The sequence below is a fragment of the Haplochromis burtoni genome, unplaced genomic scaffold (assembly GCF_018398535.1).
Source record: "Haplochromis burtoni strain Fernald_Lab_line unplaced genomic scaffold, NCSU_Asbu1 Contig_1, whole genome shotgun sequence".
Classification (NCBI taxonomy): domain Eukaryota; kingdom Metazoa; phylum Chordata; class Actinopteri; order Cichliformes; family Cichlidae; genus Haplochromis; species Haplochromis burtoni.
This window is the reverse complement of record NW_024582362.1, coordinates 5,121,889-5,139,160: the sequence shown is the minus strand read 5'-3', so window position 1 is coordinate 5,139,160 and position 17,272 is coordinate 5,121,889. Positions and strand designations below refer to the sequence as shown.

General features: G+C 40.5%; 1 protein-coding gene across 1 annotated transcript; it reads left to right on the top strand.

Moving 5' to 3' along the window:
* The first annotated feature begins 11,837 nt into the window (after nucleotides 1-11,837).
* Nucleotides 11,838-17,031, top strand: si:dkey-12l12.1. The gene is made up of 6 exons (XM_042227959.1): nucleotides 11,838-12,159; nucleotides 13,858-13,905; nucleotides 15,552-15,662; nucleotides 15,978-16,094; nucleotides 16,369-16,449; nucleotides 16,544-17,031. The coding sequence occupies exons 1-6, from the start codon at nucleotides 12,037-12,039 to the stop codon at nucleotides 16,592-16,594; spliced, it is 531 nt and encodes a 176-aa protein (XP_042083893.1). The 5' UTR covers nucleotides 11,838-12,036; the 3' UTR covers nucleotides 16,595-17,031.
* Nucleotides 17,032-17,272: the final 241 nt, after the last annotated feature.

Here is a 17,272-nt window from a genome sequence, read left to right as displayed (position 1 = left end):
CAATGATTTTTAAAAGATGATTTCCAGGCTAAAAATAAGCCAGGCGTCCCAGCTCTAAGGCTGCGATAGTATGGCGATGCATTAGTCCACATGGCATCTGCAAAAGCTTAATTAACGCTAAACACTATATACAGATGTTGTACAGATAATGTCTTTTGCAGAGAAAGTCTTTTGGCACGTTGAGACCAGAACTGTTGAGGAGCTGAGACCCAATTTAAAGCAAGAATGTGAAAACGTATTATTTTTATAACAGCAGCTACTGTTCTCCTCACCTCAGCTCACAAATGCTCACAGATGATGCTTAAAAAAGAGTAAAATAGAGACATGCCGCAGCTTTTTTGAAATGGGTTGTTGGCTTTAAATTACTTCTGACCATAAACTGGAAATATCATTAATGTCGGTTATTCTTTTGTTACCTTCAAACTTATTACTTACCTTCTGTTTTGAAATAGATAATACCGCAGATAAAATTATAGTAAACAATACATCATTAAACCATATAAAGTGCATCACTGCAAGACCCCGGCGTATAAATAAATGGACTTAGCAATTATTTCTAGATGGTCACGGTTGGGGATTATTCATTTTGCTTCTTTAACTAGAGTGAATATGACTGCATGCCTGATATTCAGCGGTTCACTTTAAACCAAGCGTGCTTGTTATGGTTCAGTGCTTATTGCTTGGAGATTGCTTTAAATAACTTGTCTGGCTTGTTAAACTGTGGTTTTACTTGCTTTGTCTGCAAGCTTTAATTACACCATGGGAAGCAAACATGTCTAACAAATATATTGAAACGTTCTACCTGTGGACTATTATAACAAAGGCGAGGTAGGGGGTGCTAAATTGACCGTGTGTAGAAGTTCAGCAGGATGGCCAATTCTCTGCATAACATAAACTGCAATTATCTTGTAATGGGGATGCAAGAGTCAGTTAGTATGCATATCACAGGGATTAAACTAAACTGAAAACAGTCAAGGAGGATGAAGCATCAAGACTCCCAGTACTATTCCAGTCTGGTATTGTGGGTCACTTAGTATGGAGCTCCAGTGTGAAGCTGAGGGTCATTCTAAGGTTTCACGTGCAAAATCCTCTGGTCGTAAGCGCATGTAAAAAGCTTATTAAAAGCTTTACACTTAATTCTAATGTGCATGCTTCATGTTTTGCTGCTGAATCACTCTCTATATGACCCCGCATTTACCTCAAATCTGGGGTGAGCAAAGTCGGTGAGCCTGGGGTGTTTTAGGTTGTTAAAATGTCCTGTTGAGAGCTGCCATAAGCTCATCATGTTCACAAGTGGGAACTGTGGGAATGTTCGTGCAGTCATCTTCTACAGGAGTTGTGTGAACGTGCAGTCAAACAGGTAAAGCCTGCTGAGGAGTTATGGCTGAAGTGGAGCAACGGGGACGGCAAAGCACACCCCCCTTCTATCCATGTCACATGCTGAAGTTACAGCGTTCATGTGTGCACAAACGCAGCTGTGTGTGGGTATTATTTGCTGTGACAGTCATTGTCTTTATGTGTTTGGAAGCAGATTATAGCTCCACATTCTCAGCGATGGCATTTCAGGTTATTGTCCTCTGAGGGCTTCGCTGCACTAGATCTCGTCCGTTGGCAAATGTCACCCTTCAAAACCATATAAATGGTCTGTGAATCACAATCCCATTTTTAGCAGGCAGAATGAGTTGATCCATGACTGTTTTGTCAGGGAAACTCGCAACTGTTTTGGGGGTGGAAAACACAACAATTTGTACTATAAGTGGAAGTTTACAGGCACAAAACACTTACCATTGTGAATCCTACCCACTAGGGAAAAAATGACAGGGTGTTAACCAACATCAGCCACCAGGGGGCCTTCAAAATGTAACCTCACTCAAGTTATTACGATAATAATATAATAGCATAGTTTATGAAGACACAAACCACTATGTTTTTTTTAAACAGGTCATTTAAAAAAAAAACATGTTTTTCACATACAAAAGCTTCACAGTTTCAGAGGTGGTGATGTTCTCGAAACAACAACCCCATGAGTGATTTAGTGGCACTACACAAATCCCTAAGATTAGCATCTTCTGTGATTCTCATCCAAACATTATTATTTTTACTGCTTATCCATTTAGATAAGTGTAAGTAATAACAGTAGTAAAAAGAATATGATTTATAAATTCGTGTCTTTATTTGATTTATCTGTCTGCTGTTGGGCTTTTATACCCAGTGATGCGCAAACAAGAGTTACTGTACATCATTCAACTGCAGAAAACCACATTACAATATAAATACAAAACCACAACAAACACACAGACATTAGCTCAATAAAGATATGCACACAATTACCTCCAAAATGATGAATAACTGAAATATTTAATAAAATTTATCAAAATGACTCCAGCTTTACTTTACATTTAAACCAACCTTTGACCTCTATTTAAAAAAGATTTAATAGATGTAAAAGAAGGAATCAATTTCATTTCTGTTGGAAGTTTATTTCATAGATGAAAACCCTTGATGGAGAATGTCCAAATTTAGATCTGCAATGTAGTATTTTACAGTCTGCACAATTTCACATGTACTCGGTAAAAAACGCGGTGACGTCTGTGCATCCAGGAAGGCAGCAGGTGCGTGAGATGTACTTACATAAGAGGAAACTGCTTTTGCACCTGCGACAATCACCAGTCAGGATATCCTCAGTGATCCATATATTGACCCAAGCCTGTCTCTGTGTCCTCCGGGTAACAGAGGAAATATCCTGCTCCTGTTGACTTTACTCTATGAATTAGTTTTACCTGGGGAAGCTTTTCCATTTGGGACCACTCGTACAGTAAATTACTCTCGATGCTTGCCACCAAACATGGTGGTTTCTTCTTCCACGAGACATTTCAGAGGTCATTTACAAGCTGAACAGAAAGGCAGCTTCATAATTACTTTGATGGGAGATTGCTTAAATAATCCACTTTCCTCCAATGTAACTGTTCTGGAAGATGAGAATATCAGTAAGTGTGCTTTAATCTGGCTGCTCACTCAAGAGCAGGACCTTTGCAAAGCAATGTTGAATGAATGTGCACTTTATGTTTGCATAAAAATAGAGAGCATGACTTTGCAGGAGAATATCTCTTGAGTAGGAGATCAGCAAGATGTTGCACACCAGCAAGTAAGATGCTTCTCGATCTCAGGAATATAATTATTCAAAGCATTTAGGAGCTGTAATTGCCTCATGTATCTACATAAGTGTTAAAGGCCTAAAATGCTACAAACCTCAGAGTATTGGATCAAAGCTCCTGTTTAATCCCCATTATATTTTGTGTGTTAAACCCTCTGCAGTCTAGCTCCTAAAAGGAACAAAATATTTGCCTCCTCTCGATGCTTTCGCTCACTTTACTTCCTTTCCAACATATAGTGTCTTGCGTTAGTCAGTGACGAGGTGGAGGTGAAGCCTCTGCCTACTCAGCATGACTAATTGCCCATAAGTGGCCATTTCAGTGCTGGAAACAAAGCATCGCAAACAGCAAACAAACACTGTGAGTCACTCTGTGCATTGTGGTTATGCACTGTGTGGATTAAATGGAAGAAAATGTATTTAATCTTGTAAAGAACAGACAAAATGTGAGCTTTTTTAACGTTTGATATCTTTACAGCTGATCAACAGATAAATGGATTTGGCATTTTTGTGGTTGATGAATACTTTTTCTTTTTTGTTAGAATTCCCCGGAGTGACGGAAGGGAGTCATTTCCCCTGTTACAGCTAATAAAGCACTAATTGCCCTCTGGGTTGGGACGTGAGTTATGAGCAGGAGCTGAGGTAAATCACTTTTATAATGGAAAACAACAGCCTTCCCTTCTGGTTACACTATGTACAACTCAACCAGTTAGCAAGTTAGCAGTAAAATACCTTCAGAAGAGATACTCAATGAGGCTGATTTTGAAGACAGGTTAGCAGAAATGCAACGGAACTGAGCTCAGAAGGTTGTGGAAAGTAACATTTTTTTGGAGGTTTTATGATTCACATGGCAAAATGATTTAGATTCAAACTCATACTTTAAGACGCCCCCTTTAGCCTCCACTAACCCCAGACTAATTCTTTTTCCTTCTACTGTTTAGAAACCACAACATATTGACAGTCTGGTCAGTCTGCTCACAGACTCTATTAGTCACACAGCACAGAAGCCTGCTAACTCCCCTCCTTTCCTGTGTTTATTTCACAAATGTGCATGAGTGAGAGTAAATTTGCCAGCCACTCCACTTCCCAGTTTGCTTGCCAGCAGTTTTCTCCAGCCAAGTTGAGCCACAGCTGTTTACAAAGAAGGTGTTTCTGTTGCTACAGCCAGCCAGCCTTGGATCATAGGTTAGTAGCACTTATTAATGCACACAGTACATGTAACACAGACATGGCTCGTGATTATTTTCAGCAGTCATGCACCCGTAGCAACGATGAAATGTAAATGAATCAATTACGCAACTTCATCTCATTTTGTGTTTTAGCCCAGAGATACAAAGCTTTCCACAAATCCAAGCTTTGTTATGCAAAAACAAACTGAAAAGACACTGATATCTTTTATTTGTATTTTTTCTGGCTTTTATTTCGGCATTTTTCAGCCCACTTTAGTGGTTTTGGATTCCACAGCTTTAACGTCTCAGTTTGCTCTCACCACTCAGATCAATGAATCTTTTACAGACCACCTATATCATGAAGTGCTCTCTGAGTAACACTACTGACTTGGTGCATGTGTCACATTTTTTATTTTCAGTTTCAGGGGTATTCTCCTCTATTCTCCTGAGAATAGAGGAGGAATAGGTGGTATGAGTGAACCGTGGCACATTATAAAATGTAGAAATCGCAGGAGTTTGAGGGGACGTGGCAGGATTCTTCTTGATGGCAGTACTGAGATCCTCTGTGTAACAAAATGAAAGATTATACTATTGCGGTCCAATTACAAGCAACAGGTGGCTAAACCTGACTTTGTTTTACCTTCTGTGACAGGCTTGGTTGAAGCATTGACCAGGTACAGACTCCAGCTTTACTGAATGTGTTGTGCAACGATATTATGGGAATATTACACAGCACTGGCCTGAACCTGCCGAGGAATAACAGTTAAGGATACCACATTAACCAAAAACAAAGGGCATTGCTAATCCAGTGTCATAATAACAACAACAGAAATCATACACGCGTGTGACTTGTGACCGAAAACACAATGGGAGGGGCCCCTTTCCAATGCCATCACTGTGTTTACTGCCTAAAAAGCTAGTTTCCAGGTAGGTTAAAGGTCTGCTGAAACCTGTGGGGAGCCAGTCCGGTTGTCACTCTTTATCTGGTTGTCACCATATCAGGTCTTATATGTCTAAAGACTGTTAAGCTTCTAACACCACATCCAGAAAAAAACCTGTTCTTTATGGATCCATATTTATGTATTAAAGATGCACTGTGACACTAATTGCTCTCCGATTATAATAGGTAGCCTAGTGTCTGTAGTGCTCTGTGTATGAGTGTGCAGCTGGAGAGGCTAGTGGAGTGGTGTGCATGTGAAACCGAAGCCCATCCACACCTTGCCTTGTCTGCTCTCTCCTCCCCTCAAAGGCTTCAGCCCTCAGCGGCATTTGTGTGAATCCAACTTCTTGCCGCCATGGTAACCAGAGCAGAGAGAGGATTGGATATAAATGAGAGAAAGTGAGAGGCCATGACCCGAACATCACACAGTCTCCCATGATGCTGTGTTTAGTATTCCGGCTGAATGAGCAGTGCTCACTCTGCTACAGTAATAACTGGACAATTTGGACTTAATTATCACCTTCCTACTTACTTCATTGTTTTAATAAGATACAACACTGATTATAGTATGACCGTGTTTTCATGAATCTTATGATCCGTCCTCGGTCTCTTTTACACGATGCTAATTGTGCAGAATTATGTTGCAGCAAATTGTTTGAATTTTACTTTCATAAATCATATCTGAGCTGATTCCACGGATTTTCTTGCATGCTTTTGCATGATGGGCAGGATTAGTTCATTTCTGTGTCTCTGCATTATTACATTATCAAACAATCAAAACGAATGAAGAGCAAAGTGCAAGTAACAGCAAAAGTAAGATAGATATAATTGTAGATGTTTGTCTTTTGCCACATTTGTTTGGAGCAAGCGTTGCTGAGTCTTTGAGTGCAAGCAAAGAATGATGTAGGAATGCAAGATGAGCACAAAGAATTCTCATTTCTGTGTGAAGCGACTGAATCAGAGTCTTTTGACTGAGTTAAACTCGCACTGGGTTTGTGGGGATTTTTTTGTTGTAGTTTGCAGGAATTTGGAACCAAAAGCAGACTCTATAGGCAGGTGGGTTTAACATAAAGTTCACCATTAATGGTGAAAAAAAACAACAGACCAAAATCCAGAGAAACAGAATATGTAACAGAATTCAAATACAGGGATGGAGGGGAACACATAGGAGACAAACACATTGTGACAAAGATAAAAGGAAACTGACGTTAATAAAGAAGCAAAGGCCTAACTACGGGGGAGGTAACAGCTTGGTGCACAGGTGGAAGAATCTGAGATAAGGTGCTACAAAATGCAAGGAAAAAAAGACTAATATAACATAACTAGAACAAGAAACACTTCGCACAGGGACGAAGACTGGACAAAGAATTACGGGGCACACCAGGAAAACAAGAATTTAACTCTTATCCTCATCCCATCCTGAAATTAGCGCTTTTTATCCTGTCTTCCTCCCATCATCCCTAACCAGTGACAGCATATGGCTGCCCCTCCCTGAGCCTGGTTCTGCTGAAGGTTTAGTCCTGTTAAAATGGAGTTTTTTCCTTCCTGCTGTTGCCGAGTGCTTGCTCAAAGAGGGGTCATTTGATTGCTGAGGTATTCTCTATTATTGCAGGGTCTTTACTTCATAATGTGAAGCTCCTTGAGCTGACTGCTCCCGTGATTTTGGTGCTATGTTAATAAAATTGAACTGAATAAACTCTACAACATATCTATGTTCAAAGGAAACTAGATCAGAAAAAAAACTAAGAAAACCTAATGACAAACCTAAAGCTACAACCATAAAGAAGGTAACCAGGGAATAATAGTTAAACAGAATGTAAACCCAGAGACTCGGATCACTGTAAATACAAGAAATCAAAAAGTAAATCTCAGGAAAACTGTGACAGTTAATTTGCCCTTCATGAAAATTATTTTTCAGGTATTGCTGTCTTAAATATTTCACTAAAAGCCATGTAGGCTGAAAACAAGCCTATTATTTTATTTAATGTGGAGTTTTTTGGGGGTTTTTTGTTTTTTGTTTTTTAAATTTATTTGAATCATCTGTGTCAGTTGTTTTTATTAGTCCAGAAAGTTTGAATGAAAAAGTCAGATCCTAAGGTGGATCTTATTTTTTCAGTTATTGAAAACAAGCAAAAGAGGCCCTCTTGTGTGTGTCATGAATCAAAAGTATGACTTCTGTGGATTTAAAAAGCATCTCCCTCCTGTTTCACAAAGGTTATGAAATCCTTCCTCTTAAAACTCTTAAAAAATCATGTCTTATATTTTCTGACTTTTTGAAAATGACAATTAATTATAATGTGGCATCCATAGCTAAAAGAGTAAATTTCACCTTTAGCCTGCCTGTCAGGGAAGAAAAAGAAAGTGGGAGGGTGCTTATCCTGAAAATGTCAGTGCACACATTTACTTGCTTATACTAAAACTTAAAAAAATCCCCTTTAAAATAATCAGAAAGTGCTTTTCAGTATCCTTCTGTTTCAAAATGCAAATGGGATATTTTCCTGATTTTATGGGCTAATATCAAATACTTTTCTACTATTTTAAAGCCACACAATACATGTATGTATATGTGTTAAAACATTTGGGACGTCATGTTTCCACAGCCCCGATGACATACCATTTAACAGACTATCCACACAATTAATATTTTCTGTTCCTGTGAACAGAACCACACAGAGATGGTACAGGTGTGAGACTAAGGGCAAAAACTCTTGCTAACTAATGATAGTGCATTTAAGATTAACTCAAAGAGTTGGGATAAAAGGAAAATCCAGACTGTAATCAGTCTTTGTTCAATGACAAACACACAAATTGCAGCACAGCTGTGTTGTTTTTCCTGAGCCTCATCTTTGGCTTCCTCTGCACTTTCCACATGATAGCACTGAAAGCCTCACTGCTATTCTCTCCCTCACACCTTTCACATAGCTGTTACCAAAGCAGCAGCACACAGAGAGGGGGGAAAAAATAAAAAGACGACAATGTGCTGTAGAGGAGTATTGATTCGCAAACAGACCTTAAGGTTGTTCGCTTGTACAGAGAGGTGATGGATGGAATATGAGTTGCAGTCTCTCATTTCTCAGCAGAGGTTATAGTTACACGGCCCTGCACTAATTATACACACACGGAGTCCATTCATTAGCGTGCTACACGTGGGAGATCTCTTCATGAGCGACGTATCTGCACAAAGCAGCAGAGACACGCTGCTTTCTGGTGCATGCCTAAATGGAGGCTAAATGGCAGCGTGAAACAAACAAGCTTCATCCTGGTGAAGAAAGAGGCTAATTTATTATTGTGTTAGAGCTTCATATCATCTGAAAGCATTTGCTAGTTCAGAATGGGCGTTTGGAAGTTGACAAGACAACACACCAAGTCAAGTCAGTGGTACCTTATGTGACAGAAATCTCTGTTATTTTACTCATATTTGGTTTTAAAAAGCTGCTGATTTTCCTTTAGCTCTGGCAGAAACATGAAGACCTTGTATGCACTTCATGGCGGTGCAGAAAGCATGAGGAGGTCTGGGTTGTTTCTGTGTGGCGTGTGTGTGGGTTTTCACCAGGTGCTCCAGTCTCCTGAGCCCCTGCATGGTGGGCTAACTGTTGATTCTAAATTGACTGTAAGTGTGGATGTGAGCGGGTGTTTGTTTTTGTGTTAGCCCTGTGACGGCCTGGCGACCTGCCCAGGGTGTAATCCCACCCACTGTCAGCTGGGATATGCTCCAGTCTCCCCATATGGAGAGTTAGCTTTGGTTTTCCTGTTTCAGTGAGACCTGAAACACTGGGGGAAAACACTTACACATTCATTTTCTTGCACAGATGCAAAATATTTAGCTGAAGCCCACAAAGGGTTAGCTTAGCTTAGAATAAATACTGAAAACAGGAGGAAATACCTCCTTCAAAGGCAACAAACTCAGGCAGTCCCTGCCAATGGCTAAGAAAGTTTGCCACATAACCCCGTGACCCCTAAAACCACGTCTTGCTTTTAAATACTGTTTTTATACAGATTATACAGACCACATTTATCATGTTAAATGCTGAGCTTTATAAGCAAGGTGGGCACTCTTTATGCTCTGCTCAGCTAACTGCCTCCTGAAATAGGTGCAAATTCATGTAAATCTTAGAAACATCTTCTTCCTCCAGACTTTCCCTTTAGGGGTCACCACAGCGAATGACCTTCCTCCATCTGACCCTGTCTCCAGCATCCTCCTGTGTCACACCAATCCTCACTACATCCATGAATCTTTTCTGTCCTCTTCCTCTATCCACTATCCCTCCTCAGCCTTTCCTTTACAAAGTTAACTTTGTTTTGGGGAACAAAGCAAGGAAATATACATCCCAGAAATACTATATAAAGAAATCTTATAGCTGTCATAGTACAAAATCCCTCATTACAGTAAAATAACTTTAACTTGGCTTACCGTTAGCCCCATTATGTCAATAATCTTTGCATTTCAGCAGAAGGAACACTCATTCTAATAACAGTTCACAGCCAAGTCCTGCTGCTGTTGACATCATTACAATGCAGTGCTGAACACCATAACAAAACTATAAAGGCCAATTTTCTGAATATCAAAACCTGGACAATAAAGTCACTTGGATGGATTTAAAGGAAAATGTTTTATAGCACTTTTCACAAATAAAGCTGTAAGAGTCGACCTTGCAAAGCATCCATTACCTTATGACTCACTTCTCTTAATCCAGATGTTGTTACCTAAGTCACATTTTCTGTTTTCACTCATCTGTCACGCTGCTGCCAGTCAGTTTGGTTTCCTACCGTCACTCGCACGAAAACACATTTCTGCAAGTATTTATATCACAAATTACCTGTCGTCAAATCCATGGTTAAAGACACGGGGACACTTTGTGTACAAAATGAGTGTTTTTTTTCCCTACAAGGTCAAAGGCTGCTCCCCATAGAGCATCATCACCAGACACAGTGACAGCAGCTCAAAGCAGAGATACCGATGAATGACACTCCCTGTAGGGGAGCAGGGAGGGGGGAGAAATAGAAGTGGTTCTGCATAGCAGTTTTACATACTTAACTTTCTGAGATGCTTTAAAAATAGTTACTTTAAAGCTGAAAGCGCAGAATGAGTAAAAGATCGTGTAGACTTAAATGACTCTCGCCTAATGTCTTTGGCCACATTGAGGTCTGTTTGATTTAAACTTGTAATTTTCTCAACATGTTTTCATACACAAAATCACCTGCTGTTTTAAATTAAAGCACAAAGTCTGATTCCCATTAGGAATGACAGCAGAATTAATTACCCGGCTTGTCGAGCAACATGACTGGCATGTTTGTCCGCCAGCAGACTTGTGAGGATTGACTGTCGAAGCAGCGCCGGTTACTTTTCTACCCATCTCTTCCCCTTTTCTTCCTGACTAAACATCGCCTTCATCGATTCACATCATTAGCTCGCAGCTGTCTAGCCAGTGGTCTCGCTGAACCTCCTGGGAAAAGGTTCGCAACAACATGTCTTAGGCAGCGAATCTCAGGAAATATAGGAAAGGGAGCTGGAATTCAGAGCTGGGGGATGAAAATAAATAACCATGTTTCATTCTCGCCACTTAAACCGTGGCTCACTCAGAAATGCTCTCACAATCTTTTTCAAGTTGTCTGAGTGAAAAACTAAATCTTTCCCTGATACGCAAAGTAGTATGAGTGGCATGTGGGCTTGACTCGGACTGGGAATAAAATTTATTTGATTTCCATAATTTTCCCAGCAGTGCATGTCCTACTGGGAGGCATTTCCTCTGTGAGCGAGCGCCCAAGGCTTGACGACTTTAAAGTAGATTCATTCTCTCGCTCCCTCTCGTTTCTTTTTCCCATCCTGTTACACACCTTGACAGACTGTATCCACTCGTGTACAGCTTGTCCCATCATGAGATGCAGTCTTTATGTCTTCCAGCGTTTTACCGGCAAATAAATTCCTGCAGAGAACTGCCAAACCCTTAAAAATGATTGCCAGTTCATTTAAAACATACTTTTAAATTAAAAACAAGTTCCTGTCTCTGTCTCAAACACTCAAAAAAAAAAAGAACTCCTCCCAAAACCAGGGAAAAAAAAGGTATCATGTTTTTTTTTATCCACATCAGACAGTTGTGATTAAATCTGGTTTGCCAGTGTTTAGTCAACACTAGTCTGGAGGCTGAAAGATGAATTAACGGTGTCTGTGGCTCCTGCATATTTCACTGAAAAGTCTGCTGAAGAGTAATTACTGTAATTCCTTAACGGCTCACTGAAGTGTTTGGATCCGTTAAGGAACTTTATAAACAGTCACAGGACATATATGTCCCGAAAGCACAACGAGAGAGAGATGTCTACAGAGCTGGGAGACAAATTTGCTTCATGATGCAGGATTTCTTCAAACTACCACTTTTTTATGAGTTATGTAGAGAAGTCTGACAACACAAGTTTCCTCTCTGCGTTGGTGTTTTTTAACACACACACACTTTGGAAGCTTTTACACTGCAGCTTTAAGTGGAAAATGGCCTTCATACTCCCACTTGGGTCGGGGTAGCTGGGCAGGGTGGGTGTTTTCTTTCTTTCTTTTTTTTCTTTTTCTTTCTTTTTTCAAACCAAGGCCCCTCAAGATGTCTGACATGTTTCTGCAGGACCACAGGCCACTGGTTGGCGCACAGCAAAGGCTTGTGGTGGGCTGTTTGTCTGTGTGAAGCTGGCATAGCCTCCTGTTCCCCTGCATCTGTTCCCCATTAGCAGAGCCGAGAGTATAAAGCAGGGAGCTGACAGGAGCTGAGGACAGTCTAGTTCCTGCCTGGATCATGGGGTTTACTGTCTGGCTGTGCGTGCTGTGCCTGCAGGCGAGCCTGCTGTCACACGCCTTCGACTGCTCAGGAGCAAGCCGGGGAGAGCTGTGTGTCAGCGGACAGACCGCAGACGGACAGGTAAGAGACGCACTTCTAATGGATGTGATAGTTAGCAGAAGACAAGGGCATTCATTATGTATCAGTCATCATCTCTGCTGCCGTGACACGACCGGGGTAAGTACAGCCTGTTTGAGCCCATTAAATGCTGTTTGCTTGCTGTTAAGCGACATAATAACCAACTTTTAACGCAAATGAAACTGAAAAGAACTAAAATTATTAGGCTCGTGTAAAGTAAGCGTGCTTTAAAAATTGGTGATACGTCTCTAACGTTGCGTTGAGATAGATTTGATTCCAAGTTTTACTATAAATTTGAGTTAAAGTACAAACTAATAATACAAAGTAGCTGTTTGTAGTCTCTTTTGTAGAAATAACCCATATCTCCACTCACTGAAAGCTTTTAAAATATGTCTAGCACATTTGTTACTGTTCACCAGCATTTTCTCTTATTAAATATGAAGAAGCTTTGGATGATCTCATAAATGGAATAAATGTTTTTAAAAGTTTGCACTTTAAGTAAAAGTTCCATACTTGTTTCATTTGTTTCTGCTCAGACACAGCATGATTAGTGTTTATATAATAGTTTGGCCAAAGGAAACCAGTAAGTTTGCTGGAATGTAAGTATGTCCAGTCTGGCTCCTTTAGAAAAAAAAAAGGCTGCTGTGGCGATTATAGTGGCCAAATGTGTTTCGAATGGATGGAGACGTGTACAGTCTGACCCTGACCTGTGGAGACATATAATTTTTTTTTCTTCTTACAGAAACAAACTCTCATTGTAATGGTTTTTACAGCCATAATGACACTCCACCAAAAATATACCCTTCTGTGGAACAAAATTCTTCAGCTCCCCTTTTTTTGGCTTTTCATGTGGCTGCTGCCTGTTAAACTTTAACTTCGTGGTTAGCGTTTTGCTGTGGACAGTCCTCGTGTTCTGTCCAAAGTAATCACCCTCATCTGGACAATGCATTTGACATCAGGAGGAGAGAGAGAGAGGGATTCTCACCCACACATGAAAGAGTCTGAGTGGGGAATTCTGTTCCGTGTGATGTAGTTTGCGCCACATATGTGCTCTTCTGCAGCAATTATTTGTAATGTAATTACAGCACACGCAATTACAGGCTTCATATGTGGTGGGAGCTAACTAATACCAGCAGCAGCATCCTTTTCAGGATATATTTGCTGCATTTGGTTTAGTTTACTTGCGTTTCCCTTTTCTCACCAAAAGGCACTTGTGTTTGTAATGGAGTGGTATACACTAAATGCGTAATTTATGGGACTCGTCAGCTCATAATGTGCGCAGCAGCAGAAAACTGGATGGATTGTGGCAGGGTCTGATGAATATCCTAAACATACACACTTAAAAAACATAGCACTTTACTTTATGAGGTCATCAAGAGCCAACAGATAACAGCTGCAGCTTTATTCTGCTCAGACGTGCTGTCTTGTTTGGTGATTGGAGTGCTGAAAAATGACTTGTTTTGATGAGTTATAACATAAATTATGATGTATTGTTAGATGGGGCAGTGTGGCCTGGTTCTTCTGGGATAGGAGAGTATTTACACACTGTGAAAGTGACTGAAAATCTAATCTCATTCACAAATAATCACGCAGTCATTGTCATCAGTGGAGAGAACAACTTTTCCCAGAAGCCACAGTAACTGAACTGTACTGGAAAATGAAAAATAAAGCATGAGTGTTGACTTTCTTTTTTGTCCCCAGTCAGATGATCAGACGCAGCAGAGGGGGCTGCCCTTACCTGAAGGACTGGTATGTGCCACTTCCTCTTTACTTTCACATCTTATATCGAATTCTTTAGTTTCCTTTTGAAGGAAACCTTCTCGGAGGAGGTCTAAACACAGGGAAACTGCTTTATGGTCACAGGAAGTCCACTGCTGAAACAAGATAATGAAAAACACATAGTGGTATAAGAAACTGAGAAAGAGAAGACCAAGACTTATAGAGGGGAATTAAATGGTGTGGAAAAGGGTGGTTGTGACAGGCTCATTTTTCATGTCTCTACGCCAGAATTAGTCACTATGTTTTTGTGTGACTGACCCATTCTAGGGAAACGTGGTATTTTTGAACATGCTGAGGGAATGTATCTAAGTTTGGCACATACAGGCAAGAATAAAACACCTTACAAAGGACATTTTTGGCCATAAGAAATCATAAGACAAAATCTTGCACAAAATCTAATAGAATAATGTATAAAGTGATAGGATTTTATAACTAAAAAGATTGAGAACTTTATTTTAACAGTAATCTTTCATGTCCCTCTATTAAACTACGTCAAAAGCCTTACTACATTTATCTTCCTGTTAAAAGGGAGTTTTTCCTTCCCACTGTCGCCAACTGCTTGCTCATGATAGTAGGGTTTTCTTTCTAATATTGTAGGGTTTTTACCTTACAATATAAACCACCTTGAGGCAACTGCAGTTATGAATTGGCACCGAATAAATAAAATAGAACTGAATTGAAACACGAGTTTGGACAGATATGGATATTACTGTCAGTCCACAAGTTGCAGATCTTATTTTAGAAGGCAACACATAACTGTGTTAATCAATGCAAACTGCACGACTAGATGATTGGGTTACTGATAGAAATGGTAATATGATGTAACTGTCACAGAGACATCAGGCAGTGAACCTGTAGAAACACGCTCTCCGCGAGCTCACAAGAGCATTGCAGCATGTGCATCCCTGCAGCTTCAGATATAGAAACAAACAATAATGTATGCATATTGCAATTAACCTTCAGCTCCGAAGTGTACAGCTGTTGTGCCACAGCCAATTGTAAAATATTCCATCCCACAATGCTGAAAACAGAGGCAATCAACAAAATGTAGGTCAACAGCAATCACTGTAAGTACTTTAAATGGCATCACGAATGATTGCGAGACAAATATTTTGCAGCTAACATAGTCATCTTTGTGTTCAGCGAAATGGAAAAAGAGGAGGAAGGATTATGCTGGAAATGATCTAGTTATTTCCACACTTGTGTAACTTTGTGGTAAATTTGTAACTGTGCTGCAGGGCGATGACTCCACGAGCCTGTGCCGTTTATTCCCCAAAGTCCCAAATGGCAAACTGAAACCTGTTGTTTCTCAAAGTGCCAATCCATTTATTTGGAATTTGAGAAGCTTAATAGCAGATTTTATTTTCAGCAGATCGATGCAGGAAGTGGTTGGACCAGTAACAATAATAATGTTGCAGTTTCCTCCTTTCAATGTTGCCGCTTGACTTTAAGCCTTCTCAAAGAACAGAGGCTGGATGTGACCAGGAGCAGGATAAGGAGAAAGGGCCAGGCTCACAAACTATCCACTGCACACAAGACTTGACGCACGTTATCACACAGAGTAACAGGAGTTGTTTCCCTCTGTGGTTGTGGTTGTGACTGTCTCATCGTTGTAGGTTTTCTTCAGACGTAAGAGACAGTTGGAGCGGAGAGATCACACCCACCTGAGTCACTCCAGCCTGCCCGGGGCCGTCTCTGTCAAAGGCTTCCCTAAAACTCTCATCCAGGTAAATCATTCTTGTTACTCACAAGGGAGTCAGAGGGAGAAAAAGCCTAATGCGGGGGAGGTGGTGACTGGTTCTTAGTGGCGGTGGCAGCTGCCGCATGGTCCAGAGAAGCTTTAGTCATAGTGGATCATATGTATATGCTGGGGGAAAAAGAAGAAAAGAAACCACATTTCTTACCAACTCAGTAAAAGTAAAAATGAAAGCATTTGTGTTAGACCAGTGCTTCACTGAAGGGGCGACAGCTGTGAGATGGTCACAGCAGAAGAAATGGATGTGTGCATGTATGTACTAATCCCTGTGTCCGGGGTTTCTTAGGCTGATAGGTCCCGGCGACACTTGGTTACAGCTGCAAGCAAGAAAAAGACTAAGCGTAACAAACTCCGCCCTGGCTCCTTCTCTCTCATCATCAACGAGAAAACCACCCCCGTACAGGTGAGTCTCCATGGCAACCTCTGTGCAGAGAAACAGCTGAGGCCGGATGTGCAAGCAGTCATAAGGCCACCTTATATGGTTTTATTGACTCAGATTGGTGTGCTCACCTGTATAATCTGTCCGAAATTGCTTTTTTTTTTTCATATCGGGCAATCATTCAGACGGCGGCGTTTCAGTTTTTTGAGTGTGAAGTTATAATATATGCATGAAGATGCAGAAATGACAAATTGTAAAACGCACTGTAACACCGATTTGTCTGGGATCGCTTTTTCAGTTGACCAGAGTGAGGAGACAAGTGAAGCTCGATCCAGCCAAGAGGGGGAAATCGGGTCGCTCTGGAGCTTTCTCTGTCCTCGTGAGTCATTTACAGTGTTTATTATCCTGCACGCTGCTTTAAAAATAAAACTCTGGCGTGCTGTGTTTAAACGACGTGTCCCTGTGCTCTCCAGGGGGATCCTCAGACCGATGGACAGAGCGACAGAGCCGAATGGAGCACATAAAGGACAAGAACTGGAGAACACACAAAGAAAAAAGTTTCTTGTCATTCTTGCAAAACCTAACAAGGGCCTGCGCTCAGTAGAAATGTGTCCAGATGTAACCCCAAAACATGTGGAGAAACCGATCGCTGACATGGACAACATTCCCAGTAGAAAAACTTCTGTTCTGTTCTTCTTGTTCTAACTGTAAGCTAGCTTACATTTATCAGCTGGTCTACATTTACATGGATACTTTTATATATAGTTTTTAATTTCTAATATATTCCTGCATGTTGTTGTTGTTTTTTTCATCACAAAAAGATCCTATATTAATATTCTTCTTTGCCATTTTGTTGTAACCTATTTAATCACAGAATCCTTATGAAGATTGGGGTTATATTTTTGCAGAAATCTCCTCTCCTGTGTTGTTGTATCAGGTTTCAATAAAAGTTAAGAACAGACGTATGGAGTGGAGGTTTTTTAATGTTTAAGCACTTCATGCTCCACTGGAGGATTGCACACATTGCCCTTTTGTCCCCCCAGAATGACTTGTTATGTTTCTATTCAAATATGAAGGATTATTAAAAGGGGAGTATCAGGTAGGCTGAAATGCCACTAAACCTTCAATTACAGATGGCAAGTGTTACAGGTATAGTGCATTGCTAACCGTGAAAAGCAGCAGGATAGACCAACAGGAACCTG